Here is a 20,557-nt window from a genome sequence, read left to right as displayed (position 1 = left end):
GCATTCATGAGAATGTTCTCTTAAAGGTACAATATTGGCAGCCTGGAGTTTAAAGGAATGGAAAAGCCTCAAAGGAGGAACAAAATATGCAGTGAGGCTGGTGTTCAAAAACCAGGAGAGCAGAAGAGCCAGGGAAGAACTAACTTCTGGTTGTGCAGACAGACCAGGGATGTTCTACAGCCACAGGAGGAGAAGACTGAAGACCACTAAAATCCATAAATCCTCCCTGTGTATTGAAGAGTGATAAGAAACAAACATTTTGTCTAAATCCATATTGTGGCAGCTGAGTAAAGGCCAGGTGACTTAGCCCCACCAGCCGTGTGCGCAGTGGCTTCTGTTGCAGTGCAGCAGCTGCCAGGAATACCTGCTGGGTCCACACCTGGTGCCAGGGGCTCCTGGCTGTGACTGCGGTGCTGAGGAAATAAAGAACTAATGCACCTGAGTCCAGTGCGGAGATGGAAGCATAGCTGCAGTGGCACCCAGACAAGTTCACTGGGCACCCTGCCACAGTATTTTTCCTTAACCATCTTACAAAGGAGACATACCACACCCTTTGGTTGCAATTATTTTTTAATGGAAAAGACTAATCAATGTTTTACATAAATATCAATTAGTGATAACAAGTTGGTTGAGTACATAAAGGAATACAGACCCCCAAGTTTTAAGAGGCTCATAATGAACTGACAAAGTAGCACACGATGACTACAAGGAATTAATTTTAAGAGGGGGCCTGCACGTCAATCACCTTCTTGAAGTTCAACTGCTAATCAAATTAGACTATTACTGGAGTTAGTAACAGTGCAGCCTTCCCATGCAGCAACAAGGACACGTTTGAAGGGGAAAGTGAACTTCAAAAACATCTTTCTACTTCCAGCAGAAAGCCTCAACTATGGAAGTACAAAAGCCTCAAGGGGTCCACTGATGTTAAGCCCTTTCAGGGACTGGTTTCAGATGGGCAGTGTCCCACTCTCTGACAAAACTTACTTTCAAACAAATGCACAGGTTCTATCAGACAGGAATGTGTTCGCACTGCAAAGAGATACCAAGGTGGATCTTGCTAATAATTTCTACAGGCTTGTGAAGAAGTGAAGTCACCTTTATTCCCAGGCAGGCTGCAGGGATGGGGAAAAGGGAGGCTGTTTTTTATAGTCATGAAGAGCAATTTGTTAAAAGTGCGTAGAAGCTGCACCAGAAACTACGTAACTTCACAGTTTTTCATGCAAGCTGACGGGTGTGATCCGCATTTCCATCTAACATCTCCACAGTCCTTCCTATGCACTCAAAATGCTAAATACCTCAAGAGCTATTGCTCATATTATGTCCACAGCTATACAGATCGGAGTTACTCGACCTCACTTTCATATGCATAACAACATGAAAAACCCACAGCTTAAACCTCTTTAAAATGGACCAGTGGGAGTCACGCAGTTTGCCAAGTTAGTGTTTCCCAACTAAACAGCATGATGTCAATCTGATGAGAAGGCGTCAAACTCCCCAATATTACCTTTAAGTATTATGTGGCTAAGATGCCTGCTTTCCAGTGGTTTAGTCAATAAAAGTTCATTATGAGTTATCTAAAACTAGCAGAAATGTACACATTTCATCTTACAGCTTTTTCAGTGAAATTCAAATTGTTATTAAATGCTGGGGACATAGTAGGATCTGACCTACTGATGCATGACAATTAACACCCTACACTGTTCTCTGAATGGCTCACAAATTTGCAAGAAAAGTTTTCTTTCAAAACCAAGTTACCAATTCTCCTGTCACATGTCAGGTCGCATAAATTCACATCTTTTTCAAAATCTGGACTATACCTACTCGGCTGGGAAACACACAAATACAAGATGCAGATGAAACGTTTAAAGTTAGCAGCTGCTCATTAAAAGAAATTGCTTCCAACTACAGCCTAAGTTATCTTGCAATTCCAGGAAGCTGGAACCCAACTCATGACAAAGTTGTAGCAGCTGAAAGGAACAGCAACACTTCTGAAGTCACTGCCAAAGGTGGATGTTTCACAGCACCAGAGAGATTTTGCTTTATACTTGCACTGGCTTCAACGTACTTCAAGTGACAGCCCATTAAAGAAGATTTATGTAGTCCCATAACATACAAATTTACTAACACCTCTATAGTATCAGATTGCTTATGCTCAGTGGGTTTACATTTCAGAATTAATCATAACAAAAAGGCATCTTCTGCACCATAACTCTGAGTAATCTTTCTTTTTGTTATATTTTTAGAAGAAAAAGCAGATGGCCAAACACAAAACACAAGAATTCAGCTGGCTGCAGTCACTCAGCGTGATGTGTGATTGATCAGCAGGAAAGGGATGATTTCGCTGCTTCCAGTTCTTCACATCTAAACAAATTTAAAATGGGGTTAGTCTCTTTGATAAACAGAAAGCAACACTTCTGGAAATAAACATGTATAAGATACCCTGGCAAAACAAAAAAAAAAATCATACTGAAATACTTCCTAGAACTGAGTATCTTGCCTTTCAGGGTTTGAAGTATGCCTGCTAAGGATTTTTTTCATGAATTTCAAAAACAATGATAAAGAGTTATCTTGGCAGAAAGGAAAAACATGACGTCAGCTGTAAATACATTACCGAGATAAGAAAGAAGCTGCCTGGAAATTTAAACATTAACTGCACATTCTGGTTACAACAGAAGTTACCAAGACGTTACCAAGTGTCAATCAGTTGAAGAGTGATTTGGTCAAGAACATTAGTAATTCCCTCCCTGGCTTGTGAGCAAAAGAGGAGGAAGACGAAGAAGTAGAATGGTCCAAGCTGTTAGAAACGTATATGGGGAGGAAATCACAATGCTGTGCATTATGTTTGGAGAACTCTGTAAACAACAGCTGCCAGTGTCTGTATTCTGTAACCCAAAGTTATGTTTAGGTTCAGCTGTTCCAATACATTCTGTGCATCCTACCTGTAGAGGAGTCTGATACAGCCAGTTTTCTTTATCTCCATTGAGTTTCATACAGGCAAAAAGGTCGCAAACTGTAGGAAGGCCGAAGTCCTGAAAGACAAATCACCTTAATTACTGATCTCCAAACATAAATACATTCTGACATATCTTCAAATGCATTCTGAAATATCTTCAAAGTGTTGCAAAAGAAAACAAAACTGACTTCTGACTCTTTGAGATGAACACTTTCTTCATTTAGTATAACATAATAAGTTGTTTTGTGTTAAACACTGTCCTCATCTACTTAAGTAACTAAGTAATAATTACTGAAAACACTAAAAGAGCTAGGAAGCCTAAAAATTGTCAGTTAGTGTTATCCAAAAGAGCTGAATTTGGAAGAGAAGGCAGGCATTAAATTCAATAAAACAAGAGACATGGCACCTTGGCTTAAGACACAGCAGTAACAAAAACTTATGCTCACTTGTGCTTTCTTGCGTAGAAGCCATTTATCTTCTGCTGGAGGTGGGTGAGTGTTTTCTACGTTGTTTGAAGTCAACACCCAACTGTTTACATTCAAGGGGAGGTGGAATGGAGCCAAGAGGTCTAGGAAAGGAGTCTTGAAATTATTATCTGCTTTTTCCCTACTCGCCTTTTCTTCTGCACTTTCTGCTTTGGCTAGCCAGCTTGTCAGAGGCCTTTCCAGCAACACTTTCAAGGGTTCTGCGATCTCCGCTGAATAATCTGCTTTCTCTGCACTAATGGGTTCCGCTGTGAGCTGCTGTGCGGGGTTAAGCCAGGTATTGGCAGCAAAGTTGGTCTTCTCGTGCTCAGGGTTTGGTACATCTTTCTGGCTGACTGGAACTCCATTTTTATCCTTCCCATCTTTCTTCAGAAGCCATTTACACAGAGCCTCTTTTCCACAGTTTTCATCACACATGCATTCTGAAAAGCTGGCACACAGCTCATTAGCTTTGCACACATCCTCCACTTTCAATGGGGCCTGGGGATGCTGAAGAAGCCAAGCATTTACAGCAAGTGTAGTGGGTGATTTCTTTCCATCAAGATGCTCATTCAGGCACTTCAGATTTCCCAGGTTCTCAATTTCCACACTTTTGATCTGGCTGCCACAACAACTGGTGCATGTTTCAGATTTGAGGAGCCAATCATTCAAATTAAATTCTTCCCTAAAAGGCTTAAATTCATACTTCCATTTCTCATCTGAAGCACTACTTCCATTTTCTGTGTCAGAAGTAAGCAGCCAGTCAGAAAGATCCATCTCTTCTTGTCCAAGGGATTCCAATTCCTCCACCCTTTCGATGGCGGAAAAGGATGAGCTGAAAGTAGCGGCGGAGTCCTTGCGAACAGGGGACTCTGTCTTCCCAGCAACATCACACTGTTGATTCTGCAGGAGCCAGTTTTCCAAATCTTTCAGATTTCCCCAGGCTTGCTCAAAATAACAGACTTTGGAAGAATCTAAATCCTAGTAAAGACACATTGGAATGCATCTATTAACACTAAAAGACAATGTTCAGTAACTTTGCGCAGTTAACAGTTTGAAGCATTCTGATAAAAAGTGCAAAAGTAGTAGTTGAACGTGAGGCAGAATTAAGAGAATTACAGAAGGTTTAATTCCCACCATATTCCACCTGCAATCAGATACTGTGTTTTCCCCTTTATTAAAAACCAGGTTAGTGCATAAAAGGCTTACCTGGCTGGGCTCTGACACACGCTTTTGTGTAACCCATTCTTCAAGGTTGGTGCTGGGAACATACGGAGTCTGGCAAACACCCACAGGTCTGCTTCCAAGTAACCAGTCAGCAAGTGAGGCCCCCACTGTCCCACACAATGTTTTCTGCTGAGAAAGAATGTTCTTGGTCATGAGAAAGTGTAATTGCTGGGTAATCTATGGTGAACATCAAAACAGGCATTCAACATGCATCAGTATTTCTGAACTAAAAGAAAAACCATTCCCTTCTAATTAAGGAAAAAGTAACTCCTCAATCTCCTGTACGACTTTAAGCCTCTGCACTGATAGATTATTCTGTGATCCCAGACTCTTCAGAGACAAGAAAGGGAAGAGACAACTCCTACAACGCACAGTTTTGATGTGTGTAACCCAGCCACAACCCTCCTTCTTGCCACAATTCTTGTTACCGATTTGCTACCCTCATTCACTGATGCTGTTTCTGTGCAGAGCTGAGCACAGTTCCAAGTCCTGACTTGACAAGAAGGAATATTCAATTAAAAAATTCTGACCAACAGTCACACTCCAAATTCACTTTCATACTCTGTTTTTGCATGTCTGTTCCTGGAGCAGCTAGAACGTAAGATCACTAATGCTCGTTACAGCGACTGTTACTGACTCCTCCAACATCTTAACAAACCAAGAGAAGTCATAACTCAAGCAAGCTAATATTTTGTGCTTGAGTTTTCCTTTTTCCTTTCATACAATTAAATATTTACAGATGCAAGTCTTAATCTTACCTGTTCACAGTTTATTAGGGCACAGTTCTGCCCTGGGAACCAGGGAGAAGTATTCTCTCTCTCTGAGGTTTGCTGTAAGGAAAGAAAAGTTCATTTAAATCTCAGTTTTGTCCAGTTTCTAGGATGAATTCTACAACAAAGCTGAAGTAGAGCACAGTTACAACTGCTTGGTTCTTTGTGGCTAACAATTTTCTCGACATGTAAAAACAGAACGCAGAAAGATTCACTATAATACTACCTCCAATCCACTTCAGGAGAATTATCTCCAATAATGAAGAAGATATGCTGCTTACAAAAGAATCTCAAGATATTTCTATCACAGAACGTCATCTGTGATGTGTATCTATTAATGTCTAAAGAAAACCATAACATTAATTTTCAGTTTCTGGAACAGAGTAAGAATACAATCATCATTCCCTCAGTCTCTGCCAAAATATATTAAAATAACAGGTATATAACTAGATCTAAGCTCAGTCAAAATCAGAACTACATGAATAGTTAATAAACCACTGTGTATATATTATACAGCTAAAACTATATGACTTGTACACAAGATCCACTCAAGCTATAACTAAAAGCAGAAATATCACTTGGAATACATTGCACTACTGCCTCAAAAAAAGTTGTTTGTTTTCAAGTATTCCAGCCCAGGAAGGTCTTGGTGCTTACCATCGTTTTAATTGAACCAAATGAGGTAATAGCCTGGCGAAGGTAAGATGTGTCAGCCTCAAAATTCAGGATGGAAGACTCCTCTGGTTTAAGAGTAAGATTTCCCAGTCTGAAAGATAAAAAAAAAGAAAAAACAAAAAGAAAAAAATTACTATCTTCTTCATCTGTCATGTTTTGGCAATCAGTTCATTATTTCATAAAAGGCCTCCAAGCTGACTTGGCACTAATTAGGTAACAAACATTTAATGCTTGCATAAAGAGATGCCTATCCACAAACCAACAATAGAATAAATTAGCCAGTAAAACATAAGTTTCTCCTTCTTACACAAATTGCTATCAACAACTAATACTCGAAATAATCTGCACAAATAAGTACCCCCCCTGCTCATTATAGTCCTGATTTTTTCAATCTAGGATAAAAAAGATGAGAGGAATTATATCTCAGACTGCTATCAAGATCTTATTTCTAGGAATCATTAAAAATGTAGAAACAGTGAGTTACATCTATTCTTAGTTCTACTAGAATCAAAAATCAGAATAAATTCCTAAGTCAAAACAAATACCAATTGTGTCAACTTGCATCATAAAATACTCTTACCTCTCCAGGCAAACGGAAATCTGGTTTGCTAGTTCGTTACTATAGGATCGTTCCAGCTGATGAATAAGGCAACTGAATTGTCCCAAATACTGCATGGAAGACAAAACACATGTTATTGTTTTGGCTTCTAAGATTACAACTGAGAAAATCCTTGCAAGGACAAAGTTTACTTAAAAATGCCAGTGCAACAATTTACGACGGGATCTTACCCAATAGAGCTGCTGTGCCTGCTGCTGCAAGGCCTCCTCCTTCAGCTGCTGGATGAGATCGACCTGCTCAAACAGCCAGACCTCCCGGCTGCGCAGGCACTCCAGGTGGCGGCTGATGTGGCTGTGAATCTTCGCTTTCACCTGTAAGGTAACATGTACCATTCCTAGAACATCTGTCAAACAGCAGGAACAAGTATATGCCGCACTGATGACAAAATATTTGTCACAGATAAGTGGTCTTTTTGGAGCCATTTATTTCTCAAAAACTAATCACAGTCACCCACAGCATTACATGACTCCAGTTAGTAAAAGTTCCAAGGCTACCATTAAAGAAGTATCAAAAGACATTATTTGCAATCTCTCTCTATTCTGATGTTTCGACCAACAGCTTTAGTAAATTCTGCATGCCTAAGCTAGTAATACAGGAATACCTTTACGAAGAGCATGACCAAATTACACAGCAAGATGCTTGCAAGTCTCTAGGAAAATTTCAGACCACCATCATAATAGAAAGTACTCTGGAATAATGAGAACTGTCATTAAAGTCATGTTAGTTATTAAATTTTTTTTAAAAAATAATTTAAAATTACCTCACGCCAGTTCTCTTTAATCTGTTGTTCAGCTTTGACAATCCCAGATAGAGCTGTTTCCAAGTCCTTCTTTGCTTGAAGGCACTTTGCCAGAGACTCACTGCTGCAGGAATTTCTATTTCTATCTTGTGGTGGACTCATTCTTGAAGTGTTCCTAAAACACAATGAAAAAAAATTCTTAATAGTTTCTATTCCTCTTTAATGGAAGAGGAAGTGCATCATATGAAGAACCATCTGCTCTACTCAATTATAAAGGTGAACAAAAAAAAAACCCTAAGATCCTACACGGATGCAAGTTTTCTAAACGCAGATAAAGTTTTCTCCTGGAGCAACACTCGTGTCTCAAGTGCTTCAGCCCCTGGAATTTGCACAATCACAGGAAAACCAACAGATATATGACAGCAGCTTCAACCGCAGCAGCTTAGGCAATCCTCCCTGCCATTCACCTTCCTCTGACTTTCATGTCTGGCCAGCAAGCTCCAGCAGCTGAGGGCTGATTTGGGCAAGGTTCGGCAGCTCTGCCAGAGCTGGGGGAGAATGGCCTGGCAAGGGGCTAGAAATGCTTCAGTCACCCTTTTTGCAGCTGCAGGTAAATGAGCTGGCTCCCAAAAATGAGAAAATTCTAATACAGTTTGCTTAACTGGAAAAAAAAAAAAAAGTTGATAGACAGATCACTCTTTACTAAACTGCAAAGGCCTAAACTTATAGCAGCTGCCCATTATTTTTGTTGTGGTCACAGTCATGGTAACTTACTCAGCTTCAGCATATCCTTAAGTAAAAGGGGCTCAGATACAAGATTTCTACAGAAGTTAAGCCAGTAAGGATTCCGCAAGTAAGGGAAAAAAGCTAACTATGGATTTTTAGTAAAAATGGTAAGCATCAATATAAGCATTTTTTCTAAACAGTAGGTATTTTTGTTACTGAAGACTTTGGATTCTTCTGTTAGTTTGATGGGATTCCTGAAGGCTAACTAAAGATTCATAGTAAACATTCTATTTAAAACAAGTCTTCAGCAATGACAGCTATGGAAATTCCCGGCAGAATTAATTAAAGCATACACATGTACCAAGCTAAATATTTCACAGATTTTACCACTCCTCTAGAGAGAACTGAAAATAGTATTTTGAATATGACAGGACAACCACAGAGCTTGTGTTATTGAGCAGCTATTTAGTCTGCAATTTCCAAGCCCCAGGACCATGTAAACTGCAACCCAAAAATCCTTCAACAGCCAAGTCCCACCAGATGCATAAGAGTTGTGTATTTCAGAGAGCAGAGCACCACAAGTGTTTTGCAAGTGGAAGGTGACAGAAAAAGCAAGGTTTGCTGTGGGGCAGCACGAGAGGCTGGATGCCCCTGGGTTCCCCTCACAGCACAGACTCCCCGTCCCCAGATGTCCCCAGCCACGACCCACCGTGCAGAAGCCACACCAAGCCCCTGCATGCAACTCAATCGCATCCATGTCACAACATCTCATCTCCTGAGAAGTGCAGAGCATAACTACTAGAGAACTTGAATTTATTTTTTAAGCTTATGTTAATTCTGCACCAAATTAGACAGGGTGCACAACTCCAAAATACATCATTCTCCATTCTGTGCTATGAATGCCATTTTGTCCTTGTATTTGCATATTCTGATTCATGCACAGGTTCAGTTCTATAAGGTTTTGGCATTTTCACCTTGCTAGTGATGTTTAACAAAAGCTAAACTTTCTCTTCACAATACCCCTTAGATTTTATCTTGTTCGTCAACTCTCTCATATACAACCTACAGGAAAACATAAGTGGGAGTCCTAGCTCTCAGATGTAACCTAAAAGTATTAATGCAAAGACAGAGATATACCCAGCCAAGAAAACTGTTGCATATTCAAAAGTAAACAAAAGAAATTAATATTGTTCTTTATGATCTCATGCATCATACTGTTACGTAACAACCAAGTCAAAGTCTGAAAGGCTAAATGTAATTGCCATGTTTGCTCGCACAGTAGATAACAGAAGAGTTTTGTGAAAATTATGTTAAGCCGTATACCTACAAATGCCAAGTCTAAAGTATGCTGCATTGCTATTTATGCATTTCTTGAATTTATGCCACTAGGCAATTGGGCTCAATGCTTGAAGAAATGCTACTTTTTCACACTTTGCCTTAGCAACTTCATATTGGCACAGTAAAATTTAAGAAACTTAGACATGCTCCCCTAATGATCTCTGAAAATACTTGCATTTGTTGCTTTTCTGGTTTTTCATTTGATTACAAGATCCTCTCTCCAAAATGCATACAGTGAGAACGAATGCTGCTTTCCTCCAGCCAGCTCTTGTAAAATGGCTGTTCTTATGCTTTGTCAAAAATTAGCCAAAAAAAATAACATTACAGTTGAGGACGAGAGCCAATTCATCCATCTTTCCAGTTTCTGGAAGCCTCTAACAAAAATAACTGGGGGTAAGCACCTATTTTCTCACCTCCCAATTATCACCAAATAGCACTAGGTACTTAGGACACTTTCAGGTCCCATGCTCTAAAATATCCGAGATCAGACGCTCAACAGTAACAACACACAATTAACTTCTGCAGCAGGATACACGGTTGCAATACAGAATCACCATTTTTGGCAATTTCCGTGCCATCAAAGCGTTTCCAGCCACACGGCGATCTCCCACCACGGGTATCCTGCATCCCGGGCTGCACCGCCGCCCCACAGCCCCCTCACCACTTACTTCCCTTCCCGGGCGAAGGCAGCAATTCAGCAGTATCCTGCTTATAAAGCTTTTCCCATTTCCAACCTTCTATTCCGCAGAAGCACGGACTCCAAAACGCTTTTAGATAGTCACGTGCAACTGCTCTCGGTGCCGCTGCAAATTCCGCTCCAAACCCCGGCTGGCTGATGCGGCCGGGTCCGAGCCCCAGGCGGGGCAGAGCCGCTGTGCACGGCCCGGCCGCACTGCACTGCACTGCACGGCCCGGCCGCACTGCACGGCACTGCACGGCACTGCACGGCCCGGCCGCCCGGCTGCCCGCAGCGCAGCCCTGCCCGCCGGCCCCCTCCGCGCCCGCCTTATCGCGGGGGCCAGCCCGGCCCGCCCCGCAGGCGCCGCCCCGCTCGCCGGGGCACCAGCCGCTCTGCAGGGCGGGGACCCGGCCAAGGCACCGATCACCGTACCCCTGCCCGGCGAGGAGAAGCGGCGGAGCCCCAGCCCCGCTCCCCTCCGGCGTCCTCCCGGCTAAAATACCGAGTGCCTTCTAGCACCCCGCCGGCAGTTTAAACCACAACCCCAGAAAGTTTTGCAACAAAACCACTATTTCTTGCAACTTCAGAAGTGTGGCAACGCGCCTTTTTCATGTAATAAACTCAAGAAAGCACACCCGAGCGCTAAGCGTTCAGCACGCGTGTCTTCTGCAGCAACAAGGGCCAAAGGGGCTGCGAGCCCATGCAGCAGCCAAATTAAACCCCAGCACCAAGAGGCTCCCCAGCGCAGCACTGTGTGTATGAAGTGCCAGAAATCCTTCTGATAATAAACCACTCAGATGCAGTTAACTCCTGGAAGGACTGAAATGACACGCGCACAATTTTTATCACCTCCACTCTTGCTTCTACAATTTCACATGCAGATGAGGAAAGCACATACTCAGTAAAAAACTTAACAGCTGTGAAAACTAAAGGAGCTGCCCAAATGAGGCAGGAAGATAATTTTTTTTGTTCCCAATTACAAAATAACTACCTGTCTCTACTGAAAGACTTTTGTTCGTTTGTGTTAACACCCAAAAGCCTCATTGGAGGGTTGTCACTGCAAAAAATCTGCAGCCAGAACTCCTGGCCACAGCACTTATTACCTCTCTCAGTGCTCTGTACAATCTCCAGTCTTCAAAGAGGCTGCCTGCCTCTACCCTGAGGTGTTACTTCCCATAGTCTTCTCTTATTTGTACATCAGAAACTGCTGGACAAAACCACTTTTTTCCTTTTTTTTTTTTTTTTTTAAGATTCATTAAATATCACATGGCTGGGGAGCAGAGGAGGAGGAGGGGAAATCCCTTCCTGGCCTAGCAATCTGCTAGCAGGCCGGCAGAAAACTGGTTTTACCGGCTTTTCACTTTCAGCACAACCATCCCCGCTGCTGCTTGGGAAGATCATTGTTTGCCATTTCCAAGGGGTGTGGAATAACCTCAAAAAGATGGCTGAGCCGAGCCTTTGCTGGGGAAAAGCTTCTGAAGGGAACAAAACCTCACGTCGAACCGACTCTATTTATAAATGTGGAAGGATTTCTTTCAGTTGGCAGGACAAGGCTGTTCCAAAGGTCTCTCTGACCTGTCTTCATGTGGTTTTGAGCCAGCTGGCTTTTTTGAACTGAAATCCCTCTTCATTTCCATTTGAACCCACCAAAAAACAGTGGTTCCTCTTAAGTAAGTATCCCAAATTAGGTACGTGGGAGTTGTGGTCAGGAAGTGAAGTACTGTAAGTACACAAGATGAATCTCAGAAATTTCCATCTACAGCCAAGCATAACAAGTATTTTATACAGTACAGTACCAACATCACGAGCCAATACCTGTGTGGAGCTTCTGCTTGGGGGGCTATTTTATTCCTAAACAAGTACATGCTGCAATATCTTGCAAGTCACAAGCTACATAGAGAAAAAATGACCTCCCACAGTTCTGAGTATGAAAGTGAAATTAACGTCTCAAGGAATAATAATAAAGTTTCAGGTAATACATTTTCTAAAATTCAGGTAGTTTTTACCTGCCTGCACTGTACTGGATCTGCACTACAGACCTGAACACACACACCTGCCTTTTCAGCCTATTTTAGCCCTGGAAGAGCCCAGTCAGTGCACAAAGGACACATACTGAGGAGTCTTCACAAGACCTGGGTTCCAAAGAGTCACAAGTCACCAGTGCAGCTGAGAAAAGACGTCTGATCATCATTTTATTCCATCGATTGTAAATATATTTTAAGTACAACATAGCAGGCACATAAGTAAAACCACAAAACACCTGAATATGAAGACCTGAAATCATTACGCCATTATTACATACAACGCCAAAGCAGATACCCTGAGTGGAAAGGACACACTGTTGTCTTAACGCAGATTTTACATTACAACACAATCATCTTCCAGACTTTTGCATTTAAAACCCTTTGGAAAACGACTAGCAAATCCCTCGCTCTGCTTGAAGCATATGGCCGCAGAGACAGCATTGCCACACTCTGAATATCCATCAGTACAATGTTATGCACTTGCAGAGTGACGAACGGTATTTAAGAGACCATCAGCTTTCTTCCCTTCCTGCGACTGCATACCTTACCTAAAACCCCAGCAGAAGACGATCTTGTTCCTTTGTCAGCCTTTCCCTTTAATCCCAGCCACGAGTACCGAGTTTAACGCTGAAAGAATGGCTAATGAAATCCCTGAAAGCTCCGGCTCAAACCACGTACCCATCCCCTAACAACAAAGGTTTCCAAACTTGCAGTAAACGCGGTGCACGACCCCTGATCGTTTCTAACCCAGGCTGATATTGCATGTGCAACCTTCGAAAAGTGCAGCTGTTGCTTTTTGATTCTTCAATTAAGGTGTGAATGACTTTAGGGGTGCCAGCAGCTCAACTTCTCACGGGCATAAAAACAAAACCCGAGATCAATAAAAACCCTTCATCTCTTCCAGTTGGACCAGTGTTAGCCCCCCAGCACAGACCTCTGATTTCCTGACCGACCTGCCCGGTCACGCTCGACCCAAGCCGGGCCGCCTGAGCGACTCGCAGCTGCTTCCTGGGCCGCCTCCAAAGCGGGGTGCCGGGCCTGCCCACCCCGCGGGGCACGTCCCGGACCGCGGAGCAGCGGCTCGGCCGGGCCCCGCGGCGGCGGCTGCCCCCGGCGGGGCGGCCAGCCCGGGCCCTGCAGCGCCCGCAGGCTTTGCGCGCCCGCCCGCACGCCCTGCGCGGAAACGCGGCCTCGCCACGACACGCGGGGCCGCAGCCGCCGCCTCCTAAAGCCCAGGAGCCGCATTTCTCCGAAATCAGCCCAAAGCGGGCGGCGACATGGGGACTGCCCAGAGACCCCTCGCAGAGATTAACGACGCGCCGCCAGCGCCCCGCAAGGGCACGCGTGCCCGCCCACGCACTGCGCGCAACCGCCGCCAGCCCGGCCCGCGGGGTCCCCCTCCCCCGGGGCATCCCGACCCCCGGGGCACCGCGGTGCCGGCCCCGCGGCCGCAGCGTCCGCGGGCCCGCGGCCAGGCCGCGCTTACCGCGCTCCGGCTCCGGCTCTGCCCTCCGCCCAGCGCCGCCGCAGCCGCCCGGCCACCAACGGCCGCTCTCGCGAGAGCGCCGCCCCCGCGCTGCCCGCCCGCCCCCTGGCGGCGCGGCGGAGCGGGCGGCTGCAGGGACCCGCGGCAGAGCGGGGGACGAGCCGGGGGGCCGAACGCGGGTCGCACTTCGACATGAGAGAAAAGAGGAGTCGGCCGCCTAATCCCGGGTGTGGCGTTACCCCAGGAACCTGCACGTCAGGTACTGGGCTTATCTGAACATGTAGGAGGCACAGCCTGTGCTGCATCGTCCTGCTCTGTGTATTTTGGCTTGAGAGGGGATCCCGCAGACCCGCCTGACCCTGCAAACCAGCAGCGCCCACGCAGTTGTGTGTGTCCCCCCGGTTTCCCAGCGGGACTGTGCGGGTGAGGAGCCCCTGGGGCCGGCAGAGCCCACGCAGCGGTTTGCCCTGGTGTCTTCTGCAGGCTCGACCGAGGCGACGTTGTAGTCCAGGCTGCTCCAAGGGGGTTTGCAGAACCATTCATGTGCTTCACACGGTACACACTGCGTGGATTCATTGTGGCTAAGGTTATGCTTTCATAAGAGGATTTGCCAGTCGGATGCACCTCCTATCTCACCCCTGAAAGAATTTCCGAGTAAGGAACCATACGCGTGTTTTTAATGGGCTCTGTGCTCCCACCACTGATGGCGGTGCACACCGCTCTGCCGTACCCTTCGCCACACCAGATGTGCCCTTTTACCCAAACCTACACAGTGGATCGAAGAATGAAATTCAAAAAGGCACCAGCCTGAGCAAAGGACAAATTGGTAGTCTGCTAAAACAGGGTCAAAAGGTTGGGTGGAGATGCGATTTTATGGAAAGACAAACAAGATGATCTCCTCATGTTCAAACGGTAGCGAAGACGGAGGCTTATGTGTTGTTATTCAGTGATGGATAAAACTGTGTATCAGTATTGACAGTGAGCGTCCAACCAAAGTACAAATAGAAACATTTTGGATGCGTAAAAGGGATCTACATACACATCAAGGACAGACAAAATGAGGACTGACGCATGCAACTTTTCCCTTGGTAGGTATATGACACTGCATGTGCTCCCGGACCCAAAATTCAGTACTGCTACTTGCCAAATGGGAATCGTGTGTAGTCCTGCACCTTAAAGCCCATCACTTGGCTTTGCCTTGGTTCAGCGAAAGTGCTTAATGACCCTCTCTGTACACTGAAAGATTCTTCCTTGCTGGCTTGCAGTGTGAGAATAAAGGACAGGGTGGGATTTATCCCTCCACAGCCCCTTGAAACAGGAGCCTCCATACAGAAGTGGAAGCTTTTCCTGCAGTTCTCAGACGATGGCCTGACAAACTGTACTACTCTGCACCACCCAAAACACAAAGACCTTGAGGAATGTTCTCTGCTTCAATAATTTTACAGAATATTCTATGGCTTTATGCACATAGTCTTAAAGAATGGTTCTGGTTTCTGTTTAGACCGTTCCTCTTTCAATAACTGCAATAATTCAGTTGAAGAGAAACAGTCATGTTAACTTCTATGTTTAACACCCCATAATGTATGTTCCATGTTCTGCAGCTCTACCACGCTGCTGAGGAGCACATCGCTGCCTTTTAAAAGGGAAACAAAGAAATGCAGCACACCGACAGCGGCGCAGCAAACACAGCACAGCTGGAGCTAAAGCCAGATGCCAAGGGAGACTAACAAGCTGACAGCAGCTCCTCTCAGACACAGCAACGGTCCCAAAGCAGAGTATGAAATTATAGAAGAGTCGTCGTTGTGGGTGTCAGGGAAATTCATGCAGCTCCCAGGGGAACCACCAGCTCCATCACTGGAAGCAGGCTGTTCTCCCCGTGCCCCTGCCAGCCCGGGCGCGCAGCCCTCCCTCCCTGACGTCCTCTCTGACGTCTGTCCTTGGTCCCCTTCCAGGCAGCCCGTGGCCTGGCCCTGGCTCCCACAGCTGCGCCCCAGATCTGTCCCAGCCTTCCCCCCGCGCCCGTCCTGCCCGCGGCCCAAAGCCAACATCGCAGCCACCAGCTGCCCAAGGAGCCGAGCTAAGTCCAAGGCTTCAGTTCCCCGCAGGGCATTTTCAAAGCTGTCTGTGCTGTATTTAGTCGCCTTGAGTCTTTGCTTTTTGTATTGAGCTACTCCAATGCCAGAGATAAACTAAATATTTTTGAACTCTCGCACAAATGGTTTCATATACAGACTTACCCAGATGTTTTAATAACCTTTACCTGCACCACTCTTAGCCTTTTCCTTCCTCGAGTTTAAGGTTTTCTGGTTTTGCTAACTTTGTTTCCTGTCTATTCGTCTATCCCACATACAGTCTATCCCACTTCACATGAAACAGAAGTACAGAATACACCTAACTCCACACACGTTTCCTTCAGACAGGTCCCCAGGAAGGTTTTCTGTAGATTCCCCAGGAAGTCTAACCAAAGGCAGAACTTATTTCTGGAAGCAATGGGCTGCAGTGAGAACCCAGTGTTTGTGAATAAGTGTCCTGCCACAGAATGAACAAACCTCTTACTTGTGGTCCAAACCTATCAATACAAAAAGTAACAACAGAAGTTTTAACCAAAGAAGTGTCACCCCTGAGCAGAGGGACAGAGAAAAGGAACAGACTAATTTGTGATAACAGAAATGCTTTATCTTCTGCAATAGGGGTTATTAGCAATTGTAGAGGGAAATGCCTTTATTAATGTACTACTTCACCACGTATGCAATGAAGGCAGTGGGACTCCACACCCCATGCACAGACATGTTGTTAAGCACATACTCAAACATTCAGATGTTTGTCAACACAGCGTCTTTTGTGTGACAGATGCCTAGGCAAGTAGATTTTCCTAAGGGTCCCAAATATTCTCTAAAACAAAAACACAGATATGGCCATTGCAGTCCCTGCTCATTTTTTCCTGCCTTTCTTTTTTGTTGTTGTTATTCATTTTTCCCTCCTGAAACTCTCCAAAGCTTCAGCTGGTAGATGCATCTCAAACAGCAACCACTTCATATACTCACATCCTTTTGCAGACACAGATTCTGTGATGGCCAGAAATTAAATGTCTTCCCACATATCAAGGCGAAAGCACACTCTGTTCAGGTATGACCGACAGGTACTGCAGCTCACACCTGCTTTACAAATGAGAGGAATGTCCATACATGTTTTGTGGGTTACAATAGGCTTGACCACATGTTCAACAGCAGCAGGAATGACTCAATAGCTATGCAAAAATGTGCCAACACAAAGTGTTATTTGTCAGTAAGAGTGTTAACTGACTTCATCAGCAGCCTCTTCCAAGACAGTGATGTTCATGTCACTGAAAAACTGTCATAAAGGCTGTGATACCTGTAAGGAGACTTGCCAAGGCCAGGAATGTGGCTTTGCTTCAGTGCCTGATATAATTCTCCCTGCAGTGTTTGGCTGAAAAAATCCTCTGCCACAGTTTTCTGGCCAGTCTACAACACACAGAGAAATACATTCAATAGGCAAAGTCACATCCCAACAGTGGTTCATAGATCCTAGACTAAGTGGCTCCTAGAACTTGAAATATTGAGGAGGAAGACAAATGTTAAACAAATCCTTAATCATGTTCTGCGTACACCACACAGTTATTTTTTAATAACTGCCTGGCACACGTGGGATGTTAAAAATGCTGTAAATTTAAGAAAACAGAATATCAGTAGAAAAGTTTCCCATGCAAGTGTAGAGCTCACCATAGGTCTCTGAAATTTTAGTGGTGAACTCTACACTTGCATGAGAAGAGCTGGATTTGGGGATTAAAGCCCCCATGCCTCTCAGCCTGCAAGTGATGGGGTTTTGGGCCAGGGCAGCCACTTTGCGTTTGGCTCCTTGGCAGATAGCTCAGATGCAGGCTAAGGGAGAGAACTTCAGTGCTCAATAACTGGGCATGAAACTAAGTGTGAGTTGGTTTCAAGACGTTATCTCTGAGAAACTATTTATTCCCAGGGACTCACTTTGCATTTTAATTAGAAAACAAACAAAAAACCAGCATTCGATCCTGCACAATGTAGTTCTCCAGATTGTTCATCACCTCCTGTTGCACTGAGGTTGAGGAGATTACCTTAAACTAGGAAAGGTTATTATTAATTGTCTTCAGCAGAAGACAGTTGGCTTCTGTGATGCTAGAAAGGTGGGAAAGGTGTCTAGAACAGGGTAAGAGCCTCCAAATTTAGTATCCCAAATAGAGGTAAGTTTTTTCATATAAAGGCATTAATGCATAAGGGCTGTTTCATCTGACACCTATGCTATGTTATGGCTCTAGGGATTGCTCTCATTTAAATGGAGAAGTGGGTTATTTAACAACAGGCATCACAATCAAAACAGGTCTCTTCTGCTTTCTCAGAAACACTTGCCTCATATTTTTTCCAAGATCCTTTTTAAGAAAGCAGCTACAGCAGGGCGGCATTAAATTAACCCCTAATTCTACTGTCAGAACGAGGCTGATGCTGTAAAAAGCATAACATTTAGCAAACACAGATGCTTGTGAAAACAAGGAAGAAATTACAACATAACCCATCAATCCATTAATTCAAATTAACATACAGGCTTTCCTAAAACTGGATTCTCCGAGACAATGGCATTTGTAGGGTTTTCCAGACAATGTGAACGCAAGACAGCATTTCACTTCCCTACATGCCGGAATTTCTGCTCAGTCCCAATCCGGGGCAAAGCAGCTTGCACTACGGCCAGTGCCACGGTAAGCAAAATTATCTACAAGCATCACAAAAAGCAACCAGAGGAGATGAAGGGACTGACTTCTTATCATGTGTCATTACAGAGGGTGTTGTGTCTGTGGCAGGGGAAGGACCAGAAGCTCCACCTCCTGCCATTGCTGTCAGGGCAGTACAGCACAGATTGGGTCACAGCATCCAGGCCTGGATGGTTCTGTGCACTTTGTGCACTGCAAAGAGCCACCCGTCAGCAGTTGTGCTCTGGAAAGCACAAACAAAAGGGTGTTTCAGCACGGTTCACTGTGCAGGAAGCTGTGACCACAGCTCTGCTTTGCAATAAAATTACAGGAGCAGAGCAGAGACCAGAAAATGCAGCGGGGGAAGATCAGGTCTCTCCTGTCCGGCTGCACACCAGCCGTGAGCGCCAGGCGGAGCCAGGAGATGTACTCCTGCTCAGCAAAAGCTCACAAAAGCTCTTGACCCAGATTCCTTGTGTTACACTACCTTCAACACCACCGGGGACAAAATCTCTCCTCCGTTACACTGCTGAGTCCCCCATGGTTGCTGGAGTTGTCTTTTCTGCCCATAGGCGAGCAGGAGGTGGCTGGAACGGGATGGAGATCTGCAGCGTCATTTCCTCGCTTGTGTTTCCCCGCTTTGTTTTCTAAGCTTCCTTCACATGTCATCTGAGTGGCGTAGCCCATAGTATATTGAAAGGCTGATAATAAGATAGATGACATCTGTTTAGGTTGCATATTAGACAGGATTACTGCTTCTAAAGACTTACAAGCTACAGCTTAGTACTCCGCTATCTGAACACACTGGTCCCTGTGCATGTGACGGCTGTCAGCTGGAGGCCCAGCACTCCCGCAGCTTGAGGAAGGTGGAAGCTGGACACCCGAGTGACCGTGCCAAAGGATACGTGCCATTCCCTTCGCCGATGCAGACTGGCAGCAGGAGCCACAAGTGACTGTGTACTTGGTCTTGTGACGAAGCTCTGGGAGGAAGAATAGACTCCGCAGCACTGGCTTTGCCCAGGGCAGGGGTGCTGCCCCACAGCAAACATGTACATTCATTCCAGCTTGCAGAGGTGAAAAAGGAGCACGTGCCTTTTTATATGGGGCAGAATTTTTGGCTGCAAGTTTCTTTTTGAGCAAGAAAAGGAACAAAATTCTCACTGACCAACACGTCACCCACGAGGCTTACCTGTCCCTTCATCTCTACAAGCCACGTGGCTCTCTAGATCTGCCCCTGCAGTGGAGCAGGATGCCCTGGACTGTAACACCAGCAGAAGGCACCGCAGCTCCCGCCCTCAGCAGACGCCCAGGCCCTGTGACACACGCAGCCCAGGGCTCTCTGCATCAGGTTCTCCCTGTCTGCAGAGTCAGCTGGATCTTGTGACCAGCGTAAATAACAAGGCTTTGGAAAGGAGCTCAATAGGCACCTTGTGTTCTTCATTTCAGATCCACAGTTCTGAATGGAAGAAAAAGAAATAGAACTTAGAAATGAAAACTCGCTTCACTCTTAAAATCCTGAAGTCCCCTGAAAGGGAAAGACACAAGTGACTGATGCAGCAAGTCCCACCAAGTTATTTAACTGGTACCATAGGAATTGATTAGAATTTATTTCCAACTCATAAACCCACATGCTGCCTCCTCCTCTCTTGCCAATTAACAGTATTACTTAACACTAATAGACTGCTCTCATTTTCAAGGGGCTTAAGACGACAAATTAATCACTTCAACATGTCTGAAAGGAACAGATGGTAATGAAGCATTAACGTTGCAATTTCCCAGTTGGAAAAGCTCCTGCGAGAAGGGGCTATAGCAGTGTCTGGGGGGCACCTGGCCATGCTCCCTGTTTGGAGCTGGGGTTCCTGGGTCTCATCTCTGCTCTGAAATTCTGCTTCATCCCAGCCTCACCGTGTGTTGCTTTTCCTAAGCAAAACTACATGTTTTTTCTTATTCCATCTTTAAGAAGGAATAACATCCTTCCAGAAAGCCTCTTACCTCAGCACGTCTTCAGACAGGTCATTACTGCTTTGGATTTAAAAGACTAAATATCTATCCAATAATGCAATTAGTCCAGCTTGACATTATTTGTTACTGACTATAAGCAGAGAAGTAATCACGAAGAAAT

The 20,557-nt window shown here is 44.9% G+C and overlaps 2 protein-coding genes across 4 annotated transcripts in view; both read right to left on the bottom strand.

Annotated features, from left to right (window-relative positions):
• Positions 1-561: 561 nt before the first annotated feature.
• NCOA4 (nuclear receptor coactivator 4) lies at positions 562-13,766 on the bottom strand. 3 transcript variants are annotated; one of them, XM_065638561.1, is made up of 10 exons: positions 13,701-13,766; positions 7,469-7,622; positions 6,879-7,019; positions 6,670-6,758; positions 6,072-6,180; positions 5,403-5,474; positions 4,627-4,773; positions 3,400-4,398; positions 2,940-3,029; positions 562-2,361 (listed from the first exon to the last, which is right to left on the bottom strand). In XM_065638561.1, the coding sequence occupies exons 2-10, from the start codon at positions 7,607-7,609 to the stop codon at positions 2,356-2,358; spliced, it is 1,794 nt and encodes a 597-aa protein (XP_065494633.1). In that variant the 5' UTR covers positions 7,610-7,622; positions 13,701-13,766; the 3' UTR covers positions 562-2,355. The 3 variants fall into 3 exon arrangements, with proteins under 3 accessions (XP_065494633.1, XP_065494636.1, XP_065494634.1); XM_065638564.1 differs by having other exon boundaries at positions 4,627-4,770; XM_065638562.1 differs by lacking the exon at positions 13,701-13,766 and adding an exon at positions 10,180-10,430.
• RPS24 (ribosomal protein S24) overlaps positions 5,403-20,557 on the bottom strand; it is a 155,940-nt gene continuing 140,785 nt past the window's right edge. The window contains exon 5 of the mRNA XM_065638568.1: positions 5,403-5,499. Coding sequence (XP_065494640.1) covers positions 5,497-5,499 — 3 coding nt within the window. The 3' untranslated portion in view covers positions 5,403-5,496. The remainder of the gene's footprint in view (positions 5,500-20,557) is intronic.

The sequence above is a fragment of the Caloenas nicobarica genome, chromosome 7 (genome assembly GCF_036013445.1).
Source record: "Caloenas nicobarica isolate bCalNic1 chromosome 7, bCalNic1.hap1, whole genome shotgun sequence".
Lineage (NCBI taxonomy): Eukaryota > Metazoa > Chordata > Aves > Columbiformes > Columbidae > Caloenas > Caloenas nicobarica.
This window is presented reverse-complemented; position numbering and strand designations above follow the sequence as displayed.